General features: G+C 34.0%; 1 protein-coding gene across 1 annotated transcript; it reads right to left on the minus strand.

The window, feature by feature from the left end:
- Positions 1–413: 413 nt before the first annotated feature.
- On the minus strand, positions 414–2,035 carry LOC111411934 (glyoxylate/hydroxypyruvate reductase HPR3-like). The gene is made up of 2 exons (XM_023042621.1): positions 1,440–2,035; positions 414–1,080 (listed from the first exon to the last, which is right to left on the minus strand). The coding sequence occupies exons 1-2, from the start codon at positions 1,908–1,910 to the stop codon at positions 553–555; spliced, it is 999 nt and encodes a 332-aa protein (XP_022898389.1). The 5' UTR covers positions 1,911–2,035; the 3' UTR covers positions 414–552.
- Positions 2,036–23,859: the final 21,824 nt, after the last annotated feature.

Below are 23,859 nucleotides of genomic sequence, written 5' to 3' on the forward strand. Positions count from 1 at the left end.
TGGCTCTGATACCAATAAATAGGGGTGCTTAAAGCGAACATAAATCAAATAAATTTAATAAATCAAATAACATAAATAGGGGTGCTACTTAGAGCGAACATAAATATAATAAATCAAATAAATTGGTAATCTATAAAAATCCATGAAGTATTTGATTTTTTAAGGACTAAGTTGAAAGATTTCTATATTTCATCAACTTATTATGTAATATTATAAAGGGGTATTTTAGGTATCAAAATTAACCAAAGACTAAAAAAATGGTCTTTCTATTTGGGTCATTTCCATGTATTCCCTATCAAACAGGCCCTAAATTCAAATCTAGTTGGCCATATGTTTTTAAAAATTCAGCATATGCTATGCTTTTGATATCAATAAGATAAAAGTTTAGATCTGCACGTGGGGTTGAAAGATGATTCAAACAAATTTGCTTTCTTTAATAGCTTTTAGACGAGATAGTTTTACATCATATTCAATCTCTTCAGCAGATAGCACAACACAAATTCGGTCTCTTTTTATGCTGACTGCTGAAATAACATAAAACTGTTGACGACTCTATTCATCGTCTAAAACTGGAGAAAGCAGGGGTCTATTTGAGAAGAAAGCTTCCAAATTCCCGGTCACAATTTCATTTGTATTCCTAAACACTCCCTCTGTTAAGGCAGCAGAATGTGGCGATAACACTACGTTGTCCAATCCAAACAGCTCTCGAGGGACATGAGGTTCGTGTTCAAATACATCCAATCCCGCCCCTGCAATTTCTTGTCGCACCAAACACCGCACCAATTCCTTCTCGTCTATTACTGCTCCTCGTGCAACATTAACGATCAGCCCTTCCTTTCCGAGCGCCAAAAGAACCTCTCTGTTAATCATATGACGGGTTTTCTCAGTCAATGCACAACAAATTACAAGGATATCGGATACGGAAGCCAGTTCATGGATGTCGGAATGAAATGTATACAAAGAAAAAGGCTTCTTCTTCCTCGAGTAGTACGAAATTTTACAACCAAATGCTTCGAGCCTCTTTGCTACTTGTACACCAATGCTTCCTAACCCAACAATCCCAATTTGCTTGCCACCTAACTGAAATCATCAATCCTCCTTGGTGATTAAAATATAAAAATGTCTGGTCAAGCATACGATTTATTCACTGTAGGATATATAATTACTATTTACATATTTAGTAGAATCCATAATTTTTAGTTTATTTATTATAATTTACTCAACAATACCATATTTAAAAAGCATGTAAAAAATCATAAATAATCAAATGAAAATGTATAGTAATCTATGCTTGGAAAAATTTAAGGACCCATTTCGCGGGACTTCTATTTTTTGCTTGTGACATTAAAAAAAAAAAAAAAAAAATCTCATTTAGAATTTGTTTTAAAGACGCCAAACCAAAAGTATGAAGTAATAGAATTCGATGACAAATAATGTACCTTAGAACCAAGAGGAAAATTCCCCTGTTTAGGGCAGAGCCCACTTTTAACAAAACGATTGCCGGCACTGATTTTCCTCATAACATCAATAATCATCCCCACAGCCAGGTCTGCAACGTCGGCGGAGTAGATGTTGCCGGCATTTGCGACGGAGATTCCACGTTTACGGCACTCGGAGAGATCTATCTGGTTGAAGCCGGTGCTGGTTGTGACAATCAGCCTAAGGGAAGGAAGATGGCGGAGGACGTCGGCGGAGATCTTAAATCCGCCGGAGCAGACGGCGGCTTGAGTGTTTTGAGCCTCCGCCGCTAGGAATTGGTCCAACGGAAGATTGGATTCCGACGGACTCAGAAATTGGAATTTTGAAGTGAATTCTTTGTCTTGTCTTTTGAGGAAAGACGGTAGGCCAAGAATTACTATTTGCCCAAGTTGTGGATGAGTTGATGAAGGTTTTGGGGTTGGTACAGCCATGGAAGGACTGATCAGTGGGAGTTTGGTAGGATGTTCACAAGAAGGCTTTATATGCCAGAGGTAATACGAAAATGGCAAGTGAAGTAGGTGAAGTATTTCTATTTAATGGCCAGCCGTTCAATTGATAATGGGTTAATTTCACAAACGGTCACTGAACTTATGTGAAAATTACAAAATGGTCACTGAAGTTTAAAACTTTCAGTAATGATCACTTAAGTTTCGAGGTGCTTTCAGAAATGGTCACTGAAGTTTAAAAACTTTTAGGAACGGTCACTGAAATTTAAAAATACTTTTTTCAGTTTTTTTGGCTATTTTGCGACAACTTTTCGATCACTTCGGATCATCGATACCGTTGAATTTTGATACCGTTAGGAAGCCCACAATATCTACTTTAATTACCACCAAAAACCTCCCCGTAACTCTATGGGATTCTAAGTCGCCCAAAAAATCTGAAAATCTGAGTAGATTTTTAGACTTTTTTTTGGGCAACTTTTGAAGCGATTTTTTGGCGACTTCCGACCACCAAAATCGTCGGATTTTGATATCATTGGAAAACCCACAATGACCTCTTCAATTACCATCCAAAATCTCCCCCCAACTCCAAACGATTCTGTTAGAATAAACCCACAAAGTCGGTTACCAAAAAATGCCAAAATCTGGGCAGATTTTTTGGGCTACATTTGAGGCAACTTTCCAGTAACTTTCGACCACCAATATCATCGTATTTTGTTACCGTTGGAAAGCTTACAATGTACTCTTCAATTATCACCAAAAATCTCTCCAAAACTCTAAAGTATTCGGCTGGAATAAACCTACAAATTTGGCTACCCGAAAAGAAAAAAAAATCTAGGCAGATTTTTCAATTTTTTGGGCAACATATACGATAACATTCGACCACCAAGACCGTCGAATTTTGAGATCGTTGGAAAGCCCACAATCTCCTCTTCAATTACCACTCAAAATCTCTCCACAACTCCAAAGAATTTGGTCGGAATAAACCCACAAAATCAGCAACCCGAATCTGGACAGATTTTCGCCTTTTTGGATAGCCGATTTTGTGGATTTATTCTAGTCGAATTCTTTGGAGTTTGAGGAAGATTTTGGATGGTGATTGAAGAGAACATTGTGGGCTTTCCAACGGTATCAAAATTCAGAGGTCTTGGTGGTCCGAAGTGGCCGAAAAATCGTCGCAAAAGGGGGCAAATTATCAAATTTTTTGGACCACTTTTGCGGCAATTTTTCGGTAGAATCCCTTGGAGCTACGGGGAGATTTTATGTCATAATTGAAGAGGACATTGTGGGCTTTTCAATGGTACCAAAATTCAGCAATATCAGTGATCGAAAGTGATTGAAAAGTTGCCGCAAAAGTAGCTCAAAAAATTGAAAAAATATTTTTAAACTTCAGTGACCTTTTTTTAAAGGGCCCGAAACGTAAGTGACTGTTATTGAAAGTTTTGAACTATAGTGACTGTTTTGTAATTTTCACATAAGTTCAGTGACCGTTTGTAAAATTAAGCCATTGATAATTGGAACTCGCTTGAATGACCACAATAATTTTAAGGTTTGTGCAACACTTACGTCAAAGTCATAGTGTCCATAACGATGTCCATACCTTCCACATGGAAGGAATTTATCTGAAGTGGCCCCCCTCTATGTGAGGAGGGTGAAAACTGATATAAATGCTGCATTATTTACAAATAGCACATTCCTAATTTTAATTTTTATAACATTCATTATTGACTTAACTTTAAAATATACCAAATCTTTATATTATTCGTCATTCAATTATTAACTGTTTAAAAAAAGATGAAATAGATACTTGGATATTGGATAAATTACTATGAAACTCTTCACCGCTAATTTTCATTATGTCACAAAGGTTCAGTGGCGAGTGATAAACGTTATGGAGAGAATGGTGATCAATGAAAAATATTGCGAAAAGTACATTGGCCATTATCTCATATTTTCAAATTACTTTAAATAAATGAGATATTAACGACGTATTGATGTAAAGTGTATATTTTTATGCTAATCATGTTTAATTAACGGTTCATTATTTAATTTTCCAGCGCTTCAGGAAAGAGATGGTTTTGTTTTTATTTTTATCCTCTCGGCTCAACTTAAAAATCTTGATTTTAATATATTATAGTGCACTTCAATAATTGAGAGAAGAGAGTTGCTGATCGTATAGGCCAAACACATGCAAGGTACGGATGGGTGAATTTTTTTTAAAATAATTACCCACCCTCCTCGGCATTAATGCTAGCCTGTACAGGCCATGTAAAACAGGATTGTACAACCAACATTAATGTTGAGACAATACATTATTAATAGTATTTCCTTACACTAAACTAATTTGAACACATAAGATAAAAAAAGAGTGGAGAGTTTCATTTAGAGGTGAACACGGTTCGATTTTGACGATTTAAGACAAATTTTTAAACTAAACCATTTAAAATGATTTGAAATTTTTTCAAACCAAACCACTTCTATTTCTAAACCAAACCAATCCAACCATTTTTTTCGGTCTGCATTGGTTTAAAACCATGGTTTAACAATAATAATAATAATAATAATAATAATATATATCAAATAAGTTAAATCATAAATATTAGTCTAAAATTTCATGTCAAAACATAAATTGTATTATTAAAAAATTATAAATCAAAGTTATATAAATATAATCATTATAATGCAATAACATGATATAAATATTTTAAACTCTTAGTTGATACTAATGATGTTCATCTGCAATTGTAATACATGATTCATGTTCTTTATAAATATAAAATATAGTTTATGAAATCATTAATTATAGTTAAATGATATAAAATAATTAATAAAAGAAAATGAATAAAAAATCAAATACAATAGTACTTAGCTACTATGACTTTTTGTGAATTATTCAAAACTTTTATTCCTGTTATAAAATGAGAGGAAAATAGAATAGAGAAAACTAAAAAAGAATAGAGAGAACTCAATAAACTTTTTGTGTGTGTATTATTGAAAATCAAAGTCCTATATTTATAGGTAAGAATCAGAAATACAATAGTAATAATTTCTAGGGCTACAGGGGTACAAATGTCATTCACCAATAAACTTTAATGGACTTTCCATTTACAACACTCCCCCTTGAATGACATATTACAAAATATCTGTCTCGTTAAAACATTGTTTGATAAAAACCCAATGGGAAAAAAAACAAACGAAGGAAAAATAGTACAATTATTTTGGAGTATTAAAATTAAATGCTACCTCATTAAAACCTTGTTAGGAAAACCCAATGGAACAAAACCTAAGCGAATGAAAAAGAATACACCTACTCCCCCTGATGTTGATCACTGAAAATCTTTGAGGCGGCGTATTCCAATCTCATGAACTAATTTCTTGAATGTAGATGTTGGCAGCGCTTTTGTGAATAGATCAGCCACATTGTCACTTGAGCGAATTTGTTGAATATCAATGTCACCATTCTTCTGAAGTTTATGTGTATGAAAGAATTTTGGAGAAATATGCTTCGTCCTGTCGCCTTTGATATAGCATCCCTTGAGTTGTGCGTACAAGCTGCATTATCTTTAAACAAAATTATTGGACTATCTTTTGTTGAAATCAATCCACATGATGTTTGGATATGATGGGTCATATTCCTCAACCATACACATTCTCACCTTGCTTTATAGATTGCAATAATCTCAGAATGATTTGAGGATGTTGCAGTCAAGGATTGCTTCATAGATCTCCATGATATAGCTGTTCCTCCACGTGTAAACACATATCCTGTTTGTGATTTAACTTTATGTGGATCTGAGAGATAACCTGCATCGGCATATCCCACTAAAGCATATCCTGACTTTTGAGAATAAAACAGTCACATATCAATAGTACCTTTTAGGTAACGAAAAATATGTTTAACACCATTCCAATGCCTTTGAGTTGGTGTAGAGCTATATTTTGCAAAGAGATTCACAGAAAAAGCTATGCTGGGCCGAGTGCAATTTGCAAGATAAGTTAATACTCCAATTGTACTAAGGTATGATATTTCAGGACCAAGAATCTTTTCTTCATCTTCAAGTGGACGAAATGGATCTTTTTTCACATCAAGTGATCGAACAACCATAGGTGATGGCAATGGATGTGCATTATCCATATAAAAGCGTTTCAAGACCTTTTCTGTATAAGTAGATTGATGAACAAATAATCCCTTTAAAAAATGTTCAATTTGTAATCCAAGACAAAATTTGGTTTTTCCCAAATCTTTCATCTCAAATTCATTTTTCAAATAATCTGCAGCTTTGTTGAGCTCTTCAAGAGTTCCAATTAAATTTAAATCATCAACATAAACTGCCACAATTGCAAATCCAATATTTGTTTTGTTTATGAAAACACATGGGCACATACCGTCATTTTTATAACCCTCTTTCAACAAATATTCGCTAAGGCGATTATACCACATGCTCTGGATTGTTTCAATCCACATAATGATTTTTGCAATTTAATTGAGAATATAGTTCTCGAACATGTATCATTTATTCCTGGCACCTTAAATCCTGCAGAGACTTTCATATATATGTCACTGTCAAGTGAACCATATAGGTAGGCAGTTACTACATCCATAAGGCGCATATCGAGCCCTTGTGACACGATCAAACTAATTAAGAACCTAAAAGTGATGGTATCCATTACGGGAAAATATGTTTCCTCATAATCAATTCTCGATCTTTGGGAGAAACCTTGAGCCACTAGTCGGGCTTTATATCTTGTAATTTTATTATTCTCATTTCTCTTTCGTACAAAAACTCATTTGTATCCAACAGGGATTACATTTTCAAGTGTTTGAACTACTAGTCCAAACACTTTTTGTTTCTCCAAAGAATTCAATTCTGCCTGTATGGCTTATTTCCATTTTGGTCAATCATTTCTATTTCGACAGTCATTAACAGACTGTGGTTCAGGATCCTCATTTTGCATAATATCAAGAGCCATGTTAAAGGCGAAAATATTGTCTATAACAATATTATTCCGTTTCCATAATTTATGAAGTATCATATAATTTATTGAGATTTCATTATTTTCGGACACCTCTGGTTCTTCAGGAACCGTACATTCAATATTTAATTGATCAATCTTTTCTTCTAAAGTTTTTGGTTGGTTTTTCTCCTGTACTCTTCTTTTTCGAGGTATAGAATCTTTTGAACCAACTGGTCGACCACGCTTTTGACGTATTTGAGATTCATTTGCCACAGCAAATTGTCCTGTAGGGACATTAATTTTTGCTGGAATATTTTCTACTGTAATATATGACTTTGTCACTTTTCTCGTATCAACAAATACATCAGGTAGTTGAATTGCAGCTCTTTGCAAATGAGCGATTTTTTCAACCTCTTGTTCACATTGATTGTTGCGGGAATCAAAGTGAGATAGAGTTGTTTCATTCCAAGAAATTCTATTTTTTTTTTCAGGATGTAGTTTTTCTCCTCCCAAAGTTGGGAAAGTCATTTCATCAAAATGACAATCTGCAAAACGTGCAGCAAATAAGTCATCCGTTAAAGGTTCAAAATATCTAATAATAGATGGTGAATCAAAACCCACATAAATCCCAAGTCTTCGTTGGGGACCCATTTTAGTACGTTGTGGGGGTGAAATAGGAACTTAGATAGCACAACGAAAAACCCGTAGGTGAGAAATATCAGGTTCATGACCAAATGCAAGTTGCAAAGGTGAATATTGATGATAGGCAGTTGGTCTTATACGAACCAATGATGCAGTATGTAATATGGCATGACCCCAAACAGAAGTTGGGAGTTTTGTTTTCATAAGTAATAGTCTAGCAATAAGTTGTAGACATTTAATAAACGATTCCGCTAAACCATTTTGTGTATGAACATCTGCAACTGAATGTTCAATTTCAATCTCAATTGACATACAATAATCATCAAATGCTTGTGATCTAAATTCACTAGCATTGTCAAGACGAATAGTCTTGATTGAGTAATCGAAAAACTGTGCTCGCAATTTTATGATTTGAGCAAGTAGCCTAGCAAATGCTGCATTTCTAGTTGTAAGTAGGCAAACATGTGACCATCTTGTAGAAGAATCAATTAATACCATAAAGTAACGAAATGGTCCACATGGTGGGTGTATTGGCCCACATATATCTCCATGTATTCTTTTCAAGAAAGTTGGAGATTCAATATTGATCTTTGTAGTTGAAGGTCTAATGATTAACTTGCCTTGCGAACAAGCTACACATGGATAATCATTAGATAAAAGAATCTTCTAGTTTTTTAAAGGATATCCATGTGAGTTGTTTATTATTCGACACATCATTATGGCTCCTAGATGTCCAAGTCGATCATGCCAAAGTATAAAACTTTTTGAATCTACGAACTTCTGGTTCGTAATATTATTTGATTCGACCATTTTTATAAATGTAAAATACATGCCATACGGGAGTGCATGAAAATTTTCTTTTATCTGCTTCTTGCCAGATACAAAAGAAGTGATGCAAAGATATTCAACATTATTTTCTTGCATCGTCTCAATGTGATATTCATTGCAGCGAATATCTTTAAAACTAAACAAATTTCTTCTGGATTTGCTAGAATAAAGTACATCGTCAATATATAATTTTGTATTATTTGGTAAAATAATACAAGCTCTTCCGGAGCTTTCAACGATATTCGACGCACCCGATATCGTGTTAACATTATTTTCAACTAATATTAAGTCCAAAAAGTATTTTTTGTCTTGAAGAATAGTATGTGTAGTTGCACTATCAATTAAGCAGATGTCTTGACTATCCATTATGAATCTATAAATATAACATAATAAACAAAATAAAAAAAATGATTTAATTTAAAGAAGTAAACATTACTTAATATCATGAAATAAACGGTGCATAATAGAGTTTTATTTTTTTTTATTTTTGTGCGGAAAAGTAAAAACATATTTCAGATTGAATTTTTAAGACGAAAGAAATACTAGTAAATTAATCTATATCTTCTATCACACCACCTCCAACCAAATGGTCAATATTTCCATTTGGATCAATAAAGAAATCGGAGACATCCAAATGACTCACATCAATTGGACCATCATAATCAGCAAAATTAGTCTCCAATTTTTCTTTTCCTTGATTGATCTTTGGTAGAGATCCACAAGATGTTTTGAGGTACGACACGTACGTGCCTAATGCTCTTTCATTCCACATCTGAAGCAACTTTCTTCATATTCCTTTTTAGATTTGCCACTCTCGTTTGCTTTGTGCCTTTTAAATTTATTGCCTTGTTGTTGATAACTTTGTTGATTATTTATTCCACGTACACGTCCGTATCCTTGTCCACGTCCAAATCCGTGTCCACGTCCACGTCCACGTCCGCGTCCGCGTCCACGTCCTTGTCTTGATATTGTATTTGCTTCAGAGAATGTAGTACCATTTACTTCAGGCAATGGTACAGAACCAGTTGGACGTAATCCATGATTTTTCATCAACAATTCATTATTTTGTTCAGCAACTAGTAGGCAAGATATAAGTTCTGAGTACTTTTTGAAGCCACGCTCACGATATTGCTGCTGCAGGGGAACATTCGAGGCATGAAAGGTGAAGAAAGTTTTTTCCAGCATATCTTCATCGGTGATTTTTTTCCACACAAAGTCAACTTTGAACATATTCTGAACAATTCAGAATTGTACTCACTAACCGTTTTAAAGTCTTGCAAACGAAGGTGCATCCACTCATAACGGGCTTTGGGGAGGACTATAGTTCTCCGATGATCAAATCTTTTAGTTAACTTTTTTCAAAGAACTTGTGGATCTTTCTCATTGAGATATTCAATTTTTAATTCATCGTGAAGATGGTGGCGGAGGAAAATGAGTGCTTTTGCACGATCCTATAGGGATTCATTGTTTCCTTCTTTTATTGTCTCTCCCAGACCCTTTGAGACAAGATAAATATCAGCATCCAGTATCCATGACAGATAATTTTTACCAGATATGTCAAGTGCGGCAAACTCAAATTTTGTAATGTTTGCCATTTGTTTAACACACAATAAAAAAATACAATTAGTTTCGAAGAATATGATTAATCATCACATGTTAATCAAATAGTCAATATCAACATGACTTTAAATTACGTGTCTTCCTCTAGGGATAAACACTAATTTGAAATAATATGTTCTTCGAAACATATGCTACTTTTGGAGCACATTATATTTTGCTATTATTTCTTCAAGTGCAATATGTCAATATTCTTCTGGAATATTGAGAGTTATAATTTATGCTTTTCAGGAGCAAATAATATTCTTATAATATTATACTACTTCTGGAACAACAACGAATAGATCTATGATTAATATTTTTCATGAATATTAATTATAATGTTGTGCTACTTCAGGAGCAGCAACAATTAAAAATAAATTTAATGTAATGTTTCATAACTAAACATACAAAAAATGATAATACATCAAATTGCTCACAATTAATTAATATACAAACACATGTAAAATATTATTTTGAATTAATAACGTGAGTCGAGTGAAACACAAAAAAAAATAAAAATTGGTGACATGTAGAAACCTATTCACATATTATGGCACGAAATTCTAATTATGTGCAATTAAAAGAATTGAATTAGTATTAACCAATTAAGGCATGAAATTTACAGAAACCAATGGATTTGAGAGAAAAGATGAGTTAGGTACAGTTATTTGTTAATTGTATATTATATATATATATAGAATCAGCAAAAATAAAGATCTGAAATTGAAGCTTGCTTACAAAGAACATTGACCGATTAAACCAAAAAAACTATAAGTATGTGTAGAACGTAAAGGGCTAATCTAAATATAAGAAGGGTATAGGAACATGAATTAATGCATATCAATTGATTTAACATAAATATATCTCCATAAAAATGCACATGGATTGATGTAAAGGAAAAAAAAACATTAATTAATTCAAAGAGAGATACAAAGAAAACATAATGATCGAGAAAGATGAGATCACGTATTGCAAATTCAACATATGTATATGTAAAATTCACGTGTTGTCAAATTAATTTTGATATACGTGATAGATGATTATGAAAAAAAATTACTACTTTTTAAGAGTTTCGTGCCGATAACATGTTATAAAATGAGAGGAAAAGAGAATAGAGAAAACTCAAAGAGAATAGAGAGAACTCAATAAACTTTTTGTGTGTGTATTATTGAAAACTAAAGCCCTATATTTATAGGTAAGAATCATGAATACAATGGTAATAATTTCTAGGGCTACAGGAGTACAAATGTCATTTACCAATAAACTTTAATGGACTTTCCATTTACAACAATTCCCTAAATATTGGCGAATTTCTTAAGAGAGACCGACAATTATTAGAACAAAATAACATAACTACAATAAGAATATAAAAACAATTACCAAAAAATAAAAGAAATTTGGTAATCTGACTTGAATTTAAGCAAAATTTGAGAAAATTATTAGGAAGAAATGAAATGTGCAAGTTTGAATTGAAATCTAGATTTTACTGTTTTCTCAATTGTAATGGAGCATCGATGAATGTGGTTTAGAATCAGTTGTTCAATACTTTACCCAATTTGATGGTTTTACATTCACAGACACATGAAATATTTGGATATGGTTAATAATTAAGATGTATAATTGTCGAATTGAGTTTAATTGAATTATGTCTAATATAAATGTACATTTTTAATTGAAATTTGTTAAGCTCTAATTGGGTTAAATAAAATTTAGACTAATTTATTTTCAGATTTATTTATAAACGGTTAGACGGTTTGAAACGATTTGTAAAAATTGAAACCTAAACCAAACCATTTAAATGCGGTTGAGTTTGGTTCAAAATCAAAACGTTGACAGATCCACGTGGAACCAAGCCAACAGTTTCGTTATTCAGCCCTAGTTTCATTAACCATCGAACTTTACGTATTGTCATGTTCAGTTCACTCAACTTATATATGATTTTGAGTGGTCGCTTCACTTACAAAAAGTTCACTCCCTCCATAACTCACCAAAATATCATCTCTGGCTTGTCTGATGTGGATCAATGGAATTCGACTTGGCAACTAACAGCGTGTGATTTAATACACATTGGACTTGTGTTGTCTACGTCCCATTTTCTTCCGTTACCAAATCCTGGATTAGATCATGTGATAGGAGCTAACGAATTATTAGTTATGAATAGCAAAAACAACAAATAATTTGGTTTATATGAGGAACCAATACCTCCCAGTTTCTATCAAAAGAGACTTGTTAATTTTTTTCTGCTGCTTCTTATTAAACAGTCCCAACACTTAAATAGAGTTGGGCACAATGTTTACATCCATTAAAGTAGGAAATTGATAACATACTAACTTATTTGAGAAAGAATGGAAATTGATAACAAACTAACAAACTTATTTGTGAAAGAACAGAAAATATCCCGGTCGCCACCATAACTGCATTGACTTGGTCACCTGGAGTCGTATCAGATCCCTCCTCCTTTAGCAACACCCTTGTCCTCAAGGGGTGAGTTCTAGAAAACGTTCTTGGATAACTTGGCGATCTTCCCAAGTTGCTTCTGCCGGCGATAGTCCTTGCCATAAGACTAGCACCTCAGATTTCCCCTTATTGACTCTGGAGTTAATTATTGATTGAGGATGGTGTTCAAAAATTTCTTCTACTGATGGTATATCTTTAACAACTGTTTGCTGCTCCCCAACCTTCCTTTTGAGCACTGAAATATGAAATACTGGATGTATAGGGAAGAGGGAGGTAAGTTTAACTTATATACCACCTTTCCAATCTTTTCTAACACTTCAAACAGCCCATAATAACGAGGAGATAATTTAAAATTCTTTCGGGATGCAAGGGATGATTGCCTGTATTGTTGAAGCTTCAAAAATACCCAATCACCTACTACAAATTCTTGCTCTTTATGCTTAGCATCGTGTATTTTCTTCATGCGTTCTTGGGCTTTCAAAATATCATGGCGTACATCCTTAAGAACTTGATCTCTTTCCAATAATTCTCGTTCCACTTGCTCCACTCTAGCAGTTCCAGGAATGTAATGCAACAATTTAGGAGGTTCACGACCATACACTACCTCAAATGGAGTCCTTTTTAGAGAAGTGTGCCAGCTAGTATTATAACAATATTCTGCCCATGGAAGCCATTTCATCCATTCTTTGGGTCTTGAGCTTGTAAAACACCTTAAATACATTTCTATTGTTCTGGCCATCGGTTTGTGGGTGATAACTGGAGCTGAAATTGAAGGAGTTCCTATTTAAACGAAACTATTCTCTCCAAAACGAGCTGGTGAACGTAGGATCAAGATGCAAACAATAGATTTGGGCAAGCTATGCAACTTAAAAATATTCGCAAAAAATAATTTAGCTACTGCCATAGCAATATACGGATGGGACAGAGGAATAAAGTGGGAGTATTTCGAAAGTCTGTCAACCACTACAAAAATAGCTGACTTGCCATTTGACATAGATAAACCATCAACAAAATCCATAGAAATATATTCCCAAATCTGCCGATGCAATAACCCTGCTGGCTTAGTTTGATCAGCTTTGTGTCGTTGGCAAACATCGCATTCACGAATGAATCCCTTGATCTGATTTCTGATTTCCCATCCCTTTCTAGTAAAAATTAGCTTTAATCCTCTGAAAAATTTTCACATACCCTTCATGTATACTACCATGAAATTCCTGAATGATGTCACGTGTAAATCTGGAAGAGACAGGAGGGAAAATACAATCCTTATATAAAATCAACCCGTCCACCACTTTCCATGGGCCTAGGGCTTCATCTTGGTGAATACGGTCCAAAAGCTCTTTCATTGATGCATTTGCTTGAAGTTCATCCTTAATGGCATCCACCCAATGGGGGACCAATTGTGAAAATGCCCAAAGTGACCCAGTTATCGACTTAGCTTCATGACACCGTGATAAAGCATCAGCAACAATATTTTCCCTTCCTGATTTGTACTGTACACTAAAATCAAAACCCATCGGCTTGTACAACCATCTTTGTTGAGCTGGATTGGTAATTTTTTTAGTCAGGAGATGCTTCAAACTTTGATGATATGTACGCACAATAAACTTGTAAGTATTATGCCCTAGGTTCAATCAACTTTGGACATAAATACTTTTATATATAATTAATGCAATTAAATGGCAGATCTATTATTTAATTAATAGACAATTAAATAAATAATAGAGTCCGTAGATTCAAATATTTGTAATTTGTTAATTACAAAGAGTTGTGATTGTGAGATACAAATTATATCTGATTGAATCTTAAATCATCCGTGGTCGTAAGTAATAACGAGATACGGATATCGTTATTACGGATAGACCATCACGTTTGGCATTTCTTACTTGTGAAGTAAGTAGCTGATCTCACAAGCTAAAGTGTGGTGACACTTAAATGAACACGTGGATGTTTTTGTTATAGAACAAAACATTGGAGACCCGTCGAGAGATTCCACATGGATAACTATCTGAGTGTCAGTGGTTAATCTCTAACGTTCGGTAGTGAAATTGGTCCTTTGACTTGAGGTCGTCATGATACCTTATATGAGGACAGTCATACTTTGACGGTGTTGGATGTTGCTCTGAAAAGGGTCGCTAATACGACATCGTTCGAGTACGTCAAAAATCGTATGAAGGTTGTGATTGATCAATAAAGGATTCGTCACTCTTAGATAGTAGGAGATTATAATCTGCGTTTTATTCAATTAAGTCAATGATGAAATCCTTGGCCAAGGTGTACTCATAAGTCGAAAAGGAGTTTTCGATTTATATTGCCTTAATAGTGGAGTGAAAGATATGATCGATGATCGAGATTGACACAACTCCATATCTCGTAATTGATCGGATCATATTGGCGAAAGGATTATAGTTTCACAGTAAACGAACGAATTTGATTTTGTCATACCACGTGACGTTTCCCGTCACATGTATTGCCCTGACACATTGCTAGATGTCAATCAGGGACGGCGAATGTGAATTGACGATAAATTAAAAGGGTGTTTTAATTTATCAATTTTGATTAGATCAAAATAATATTTCACGTCGTTAGGCATTGTGGTCGGGAACCTAATGGGTCACACACAAAAGAGAATTGGAAGATTGCAAATTGCCAATTGGTTAATTTAACAATAGTTGGATAAATTAATTAATTGGATTTGTTATTTATATTTTCGAATTAATTAATTCACGGACCGGGTTTAATTAATTGAATTAATTAATTATTGGACCAGACCGGGTCGAGCCTGTTTGGGTTTATATAAATACATAACTAGGGTTTGAGGTCCATGTGGTTTTCATTATTCTTGCTGGCACAAGAGAAAACCCTAGAGGCTGCAATCATATTCTCTGTGTGGATCACCGTTGGAGGCTGGACAATTGGATAGTTGTGGTGGCGAATCAAGGTTGATGGAACGAAAAGAAAAGCAAAAAGATTGCAGATCTGAAAAATGTACAATCTTATCACAATTTTTATCTAAATACAAAGGCGATTCTTGGTGGAAATCGAAAATTATTTTAAATTCCGTTGTGCATGTATAAGTAGATTCCCAACAGTGGTATCAAAGCCAAGTTTGTATTTGTTAGAAATTGACTTGTGTGTTTGTGCAATCAAAAGTTGATTGTTGTTCCTTTTTCATGTTTCTAGCAACTGAAGAAATTTTGATTTTCTTAAATTTATAAATCTGATTTCGGAAATAATAAACAAAAAAAAAGGGCCGACAACACTTGCTGCCGGCGTGAAAGGGCGGTAGAACTCAGGCAGCACTACACGAAGAAGAAGACACCGCGTCGCAGCCTGCGGCGCCATCTTGGACTGCAGCGGGGCCGTTTTCGACTACAACGACGATTTCGCCGCTGCTATTTATGCAGCGCGGTCGCTGCTGCTAATGGTAGCAGCAGTGCCGGCCACCGGACCACTGCGCACGGCGCATTGCTGTTACAGCAGCGCCGTGCACTGCTGTTGGTAGCCACTGCTGTCACACAGCAGTGGCACACGTTGAGTAGGCGTCGGTCATCGCCAGCCGGTGCCACCTGAAATGAACTAAAACAAAAAAAAAAAATTTAAGTTTTTTTTTTTTTCAAAACCGTGGGTGATTGGAGGCGGGGGCCTCGAATGCAAATTGATAATTTGCAGGCCCCTGCCTGTAATTTAATTTTAAGGTTAAGTTGTAATTTTCAAATAAGGACCTATTTTCTGTAATTTGTGAAATTGGGAGGGTCAGTTCTGAAATTTTCGAAATTGTGAGGCTTTGATTATAAAATTTAACTTGGGTCAAATTTCGATTTCCAAATTGTTTTGAATTTCAATTTTGAAATGGTTTTAAAATTAATTTTAATTGGGTTCGACCCATAATTTTGATTTGACCCAAATTAAAATTTTATTTAAAATTGACGACATTTTTATATTTTCGTTAAAATTGGATTTTGACTTAAATATTAAACTTTGACCCAATTGAATTTTATTTTATTTAGGAGTGTTATCCTAATTTAAAATATTGATTCAATTTAAATTAGAGTTGGACTCTAATTTAGGAAATTAATTAAAATTTGATTTTAATTAATTATTTTTTTACCCGAAGACATTTTAGAAATTAGAATTGGATTCTAATTTGACATTTAATTAAAATTTGATTTTAATTAAATTGTTTCGCCTAAATTTTATTTAAGATTAGAATTAGACTCCAATTTGTGTTTAATTAAAATTTGATTTTAATTAACATGTTCGCCCTAAGATCTTGGAATTAGAGTTGGACTTTAATTTGATATTTAATTAAAATTTTGATTTTAATTAAATTGCCCCACCCTAAATTTCTTCTTGAAATTAGAATTGGACTCTAATTTGGTATTTAATTAAAATTTTGATTTGAATTAAATTAATTCGCCCTTAATTATTGGAATTAGAGTTAGACTCTAATTTTGCTATTTAATTAAAATTTGATTTTAATTAAATTTCACCACCTTATATTGTGAAATTAGAGTTTGACTCTAATTTGACTTTTAATTAAAATTTGATTTTAATTAAATAATCCCGCCATATAATTGTTAAATTAGAGTTGGACTTTAATTCGGTATTTAATTAAAATTTGATTTTAATTAAACATGCCCCCTTATTGAATAATCGATTAATATGATTAATTGATTATTTAATTATTTCGATCCATTTGTCTAAAAGAGTTTAGACGACTTAATTGCTAGAAACTTGAAACTTATTTGCATATAATATTAGTTATTATATAGGTATATATTTATGTGATGAATGTATTATTAGTGGACGATTATGGACTCGCCCATATGGATATGTTGAATGGTTAATTTTTAATTTTGTCGTTTTATGGGCCTGCGAGCTCTTAATTATTTTGGACCTGCGAGCCCGTTATTATTGTTATTATTTTGGACCTGCGAGTCCATTATTATTATAGTTACTATGGGTTTGGGAGTCCAATTTCATTTAGGCCTGAGTGCCAACTAGTATAGGATACATGTTAGAATTGGACTAATTGAAGAGATAAGAAGAGGTGGAGAGCATGGAGATAGTGCATTGACACTGTTCAATGCTATACCCCCTAAGAATTGACCAACTAGTCTTCCTTATGGCTCGGGAAGACTAGATAGTAAAAGTTCATTATCGTCCACACTATTATATTATGTTATATATATATTTGCATAATAGATGTATAATAATAATAATATATATATGATTTTATTGTTGTTGATGAGACTCATAAATGCAAAATCTTTCTATAAAATATTAAGCCACATTTGTAATCGCCTTCCATCATTATAGTGAAAAACCAGAGTTCCAAATCGTTTCAGCTTGTTGAGTACACTCAAGACTGGCCCATTAGGGATATGTTTGACACTATGAAATATTTGATATTTCTGAATGATGGGTTTGACTTAACTAAAATTTATCTTTTGTTGAGTACACTCAAGGAGATAAATTTTAGAGGCATGTTAAGCTAACACATAAGATGTGTGAAAACAAAGAGTTGTCAGCTTAATGATCTGTGAGTTGTATGGAGATATAATTGATAATAGTATCTACCCAAATATTATATTAGGGCTTGTTGAGTACATTCAAAGTCTTAATATAGTAGATGGGATCCCAGCCCACTGGGAGTCAAGCATGGACTCCATAAATTTATGTGAGAGGGTCATAAATTTTATTTAAACAGTGGGAGCATAATTAATTTAATAAAAGCCCATGTTAAATTAATTAATGCATTTTATATATTTTATTCTTTTCTTTTTCGTCATTTACATTTATATTGAATCGTGAGTAACCATGTGTTTTGAATGGCATACTAGATGCCAACAACCAAACTATATTTTCTTAATTGACACTGCAATTTGAGAATTGTTCTTATGCATGAGAAAATTGGTCACGTCCTTGAATAGCCCTTTCCAGAGACACCTGCTGATGACTCGATTAAAGAAGAGGTGGCTACTATAGTAAACGCGGTGATGATAATAGTACTGCAACGTATGTGATACTTGCAACTATGTCACTGAGTTACAAAAGCAACTTGAGAGTATAGATGTTAACACATAATTTTTCATTACAAAGAGTTGTATGATAATAATCATGTGTGGAAGGATATGAGACTTCCAAACAACTATACCGATGCAAAATGACAGAGTAATCTTCAATCGATGCTTAGACACTGAAGATGGTTGACGTTGAGAAATGTCTCAACTATGTTCAATCATAAACCATGAACTAAGTAGTGACTTGGTTCTGTAATCTCTGTCAGCTAAAACTGTTCACAACTAATTATGAATTTAACGTGAATAAGCTCGAATGCAAAAATATTGAGTTGCTTAACATGCTTAGGACTGTTAACCCCTTTATCAAAGTTGGTAGTGGGCAAACCATTGATTCCTCTAAAGATATTAAGAGGAAGTCTAAAAGGGCTTTGTGAAAGCACCCAATATAGTTAAGACAATATAAGCAAAGGATAATACCAAATATAATGACCCTTGGTTTCATTATAGAATGAAAGGTCATTAGAAGGAATATTGTATGGCTTACGTCTACTTCACAAGTTTCTTAGGTATCTGATGCCAGATATAAATATATTTATACAAATATGGAGAAACTAAATAGAAGTATACTACTGCGAAAGGAAGAAGTTAACCTACATGATGGAAATGAACAAATGTTGCTACATTACCTGTAGGAGCATACTTCTTACTGTTGCCCTTTGACTTAGTAATGGAATTAGAGAAATGTTGCTTTGTACCCACCATAGCTAGAACATTAAAATGAATTTCATGTTCAGACATGAAGCATTTTAATGTTAAGGACAATTGTTGTTCCTGCATATCTTGATTAAGATCTTAATAGTTATGGTAAGTTACAAAATAACATTTGTATTCTAAATACTAAGGATTCTATAATGAGTATAGAAATTATAAGGCATAAATACGATAATCTAATTATTACCGAGATCTGGCATGACAGACTTTGTTATAGAGATAAAAAGTAATTCCAAAGTTACATAGAGATGTATACTTGGGATTAACTGATTTTGACAAGTACAAATTATGCATGTCTGGAACAATGACCAAATCTTTTTTTAATTGAAAAGAAGAAAGGTCAGCATAATTACTCGTCTAATGCATAGTGATGCATATGGACTCATGTCAAAAGATGTCAGGTAATGTTTCTCTTATTTCATCAATGATCATGTATACTTGATGAAAACTCAAATATGAAATTCTTGAAAAGTTCAAGGGATTCACACTAGAATTAGAGAAACAAAGAGGTAAAGATACCTTCACATTAAGATTTGATCAAGTGAGAGTATCTTAAAGATAAAATTTAGATTATCTAAGAGAGAATGAGATTCTCGTGCAGTGGACTCCTTCATATACACTGCAGCAAGGTGGTGTATCTAAAAGGAGGAATCGTTAATTATTACATATAATGCGATTAATAACAAGTCATGCAAATTTCTCAAAATTGTTTTGAGGTCACGCATTGATTGCAGTGTGTAACACACTAAACCATGTCCCATCTAAATTGGTTAACAGAACTCCATACGAGTTATGGAAATGCAATAGTCCCAATTTATCTTATATGAAATATTAGGGTCATGACGCTTATTTGAAACGCCTTAAATCGGATAAGTTTGAAACCGAATCCGATAAATACATCTCTGTGTGATATTCAAAGGAGACATTTGAATATAAATTCTATTATCACGAAGAAAGTCTTCGTCTCACGACACATCGTCTTCTTAGAGAAAATGTTTACTCTAGGAGAGGACAGTGGGAGTAAAATAGAATTTTGAAAGAGTTCAAGAGTCCACAGATATAGTTAACCAAGTAGATAAATCCGAGTTTGATCCCATATCTGATATGTGACATACTTTGGATCAGGAAGTAAAGACTCCTGAGGACATGACAGCTCTGTGTGAATCTAGTAGGATCATTCGACCTTAAAGAAGGTGCGAATTCATTAATCAGGTATTAGTGATCCAGGATAATGAACCTGCTAGTTGCAACAAAATAAAGTCAAGTGTTGACTTAAAGAGACAGCATGAGGCCATGATACTCGAGATGAACTCGGCGTATGTGAACAAGATTTAGACCTTGGTTAAGCCTCCTGATGGAATAAAACCCATAAGGTTTTGTAAATAGTTTACAAGGGAAGGGTCGATGTGGATGTGGATATCCATATATATAAAGTAAGGCTAGAAGCAAAGGTTAAGTGTTGACCTTGGCGAAACTTTTCTCCTGTAGCTTTGCTTAAGTCCATTCGGGTTTTGTTTGCAACAGTTGCATATCGTGACTATAGGTTAAGAGAAGTCTCTTGGAGTTGAAATCTTAGATTTGATGAAAAGTCAAAGTGTTTGATTTTATCAAATTTGAAAAACGAATTGTGTGTTTACAAGAAGATAGTGGGAGCATTTTTCGTATTCCTAAAACGACATCCCTATGTTTCAATCGTTGAAATAATGGTTGTTAAAGGAATTATTCATAAACGATATGGGATAATCAACTTGATATATAGAAGTAGATCTAGAAGATTGCTTAACTCATGCCAATTTACATAGATGAAATCTTGAGAAGATTTCATATGGAGAAACTGGTTTACTCTTAAGCGGTATGTTGGAAAGGTTCCAAACGTGAAACAGCCGTTGATTCAATAGTAGAAACCTAATACATGAATATTTCAGAAGTAACAAAGAGTTGCAATATGGATCATGATGTTCATAAATGAACTTGGAGTAGTTCCTGATATTGTTGATCACATACAATAGTATTGTGATAATAATAGAGCCATTGCGAAAGCAAAGGAACTAAGGTCTCATAAATGATCCAAACATGTATTAAGGCGGTATAATCTCATCAAAGAGATAATACATAAAAATGACGTAAAGAGAAGAGCAAATTTTCACATTTAATAATATTGCAGATCCACTGACAAAGAGTTGTCGTAGTATAAACATGATCGTCATGTAGACTTATGATATTTGATACATAAGTGATTGGATCTAGTGCAAGTGGGAGTTTGTAAGTATTATGCCCTAGGTCCAATCAACTTTGGACATAAATACTTTTATATATAATTAATGCAATTAAATGGTAGATCTATTATTTAATTAATAGACAATTAAATAAATAATAGAGTCCGTAGATTCAAATATTTGTAATTTGTTAATTACAAGGAGTTGTGATTGTGAGATACAAATTACATCTGATTGAATCTTAAATCATCCGTGGTCGTAAGTAATAACGAGATACGGATATCGTTATTACGGATAGACCATCACGAGTGGCATTTCTTACTTGTGAAGTAAGTAGCTGATCTCACAAGCTAAAGTGTGGTGACACTTAAATGAACACGTGGATGTTTTTGTTATAGAACAAAACATTGGAGACCCGTCGAGAGATTCCACATGGATAACTAGCTGAGTGTCAGTGGTTAATCTCTAACGTTCGGTAGTGAAATTGGTCCTTTAACTTGAGGTCGTCATGGTACCTTATATGAGGACAGTCATATTTTGGCGGTGTTGGATATTGCTCTGAAAAGGGCCGCTAATACGACATCGTTCGGGTACATCAAAAATCGTATGAAGGTTGTAATTGATTAATAAAGGATTCGTCACTCTTAGATAGTAGGAGATTATAATCTGCGTTTTATTCAATTAAGTCAATGATGAAATCCTTGGCCAAGGTGTACTCATAAGTCGAAAATGAGTTTTCGATTTATATTGACTTAATAGTGAAGTGAAAGATATGATCGATGATCGAGATTGACACAACTCCATATCTCGTAATTGATCGGATCATATTGACGAAGGGATTATAGTTTCACGGTAAACGAACGAATTTAGTTTTGTCATACCACGTGACATTTCCCGTCACATGTATTGCCCTGACACATTGTTAGATGTCAATCAGGGACGGCGAATGTGAATTGACGATAAATTAAAAGGGTGTTTTAATTTATCAATTTTGATTAGATCAAAATAATATTTCACGTCGTTAGGCATCGTGGTCAGGAACCTAATGGGTCACACACAAAAGAGAATTGGAAGATTGTAAATTGCCAATTGATTAATTTAACAATAGTTGGATAAATTAATTAATTGGATTTGTTATTTATATTTTCGAATTAATTAATTGGATTAATTAATTCACGGATCGGGTTTAATTAATTGGATTAATTAATTATTGGACCGGACCGGGCCGAGCCGAGCCTGTTTGAGTTATATAAATACATAACTAGGGCTTGAGGTCCATGTGGTTTTCATTATTCTTGCTGGCACAAGAGAAAACCCTAGAGGCTACAATCATATTCTCTGTGTGGATCACCGTTGGAGGCTGGACAATTGGACAGCTGTGGTGGCGAATCAAGGTCGATGGAACGAAAAGAAAAGCAAAAAGATTGCAGATCTGGAAAATGTACAATCTTATCACAATTTCTATCTAAACACAAAGGCGATTCTTGGTGGGAATCGAAAATTATTTTAAATTTCGCTGTACATGTATAAGTAGATTCCCAACAAAACTTCCTCCCCAAAAGGTATGGTCTCCATTTTTGCACTGCCAAAACAAGAGCAAGGATTTCCTTGTCATAGGTAGCGAGAAGGAAATGTTTCCCATGTAGAGCTTGACTATAATAAGCAATTGGTCGTTCCTGAAGTAGAACTGCACCCACACGAAAACCTGAAGCATCACATTCAATTATAAAAGGTTTAGAAAAATCAGGAAGAGATAGCACTGGAGCTTGAGTCATGGCGATTTTCAATTTCTCAAATGCGTCTTCTGATGGAGCTTTCCACCTAAAAGAATCCTTTTTGAGCATGTTGGTAAGAGGAGCTGCAATTTTTGCATAATTTTGTATAAACTTTCTATAATACCCCGTAAGGCCTAAAAATCCCCGTAAAGCCTTGACTATCTTTGGTTTGGGCCAAGAAACCATAGCTTCTATTTTCGACGGATCAACTGCTACTCCACATTGGGATATCCCATGCCCTAAGTAGCAAACTTCCTCCTTTCCAAACTAACACTTTTCCAGCTTAAGGTGCATTTGATTAGTTTTCAAAAGGTTAAAGACAACTTGTAGATGCGCCAATGATCATCCCAATTTTACTGTACACAAGTATATCATCAAAGAAAACTAACACAAATTTGCGTCAATAATCCTTGAATACCTCATTCATTAATGCTTGAAATGTGGAAGGAGCATTTGTAAGTCCAAACGGCATTACCAAAAATTCATAGTGACCTTGATGAGTTCGAAATGCAGTTTTTTCAACATCTGGTGGGTACATCCGCACTTGGTGATAACCTGACCTTAAGTCCAATTTTGTGAAGTAGCGAGCTCCTATCAATTCATCCAATAGCTCATCAATAATTGGAATTGAAAACTTATCTTTCACTGTGATCTCATTCAAAGCCCG

The sequence above is a fragment of the Olea europaea genome, chromosome 16, assembly GCF_002742605.1.
Source record: "Olea europaea var. sylvestris chromosome 16, O_europaea_v1, whole genome shotgun sequence".
Lineage (NCBI taxonomy): Eukaryota > Viridiplantae > Streptophyta > Magnoliopsida > Lamiales > Oleaceae > Olea > Olea europaea.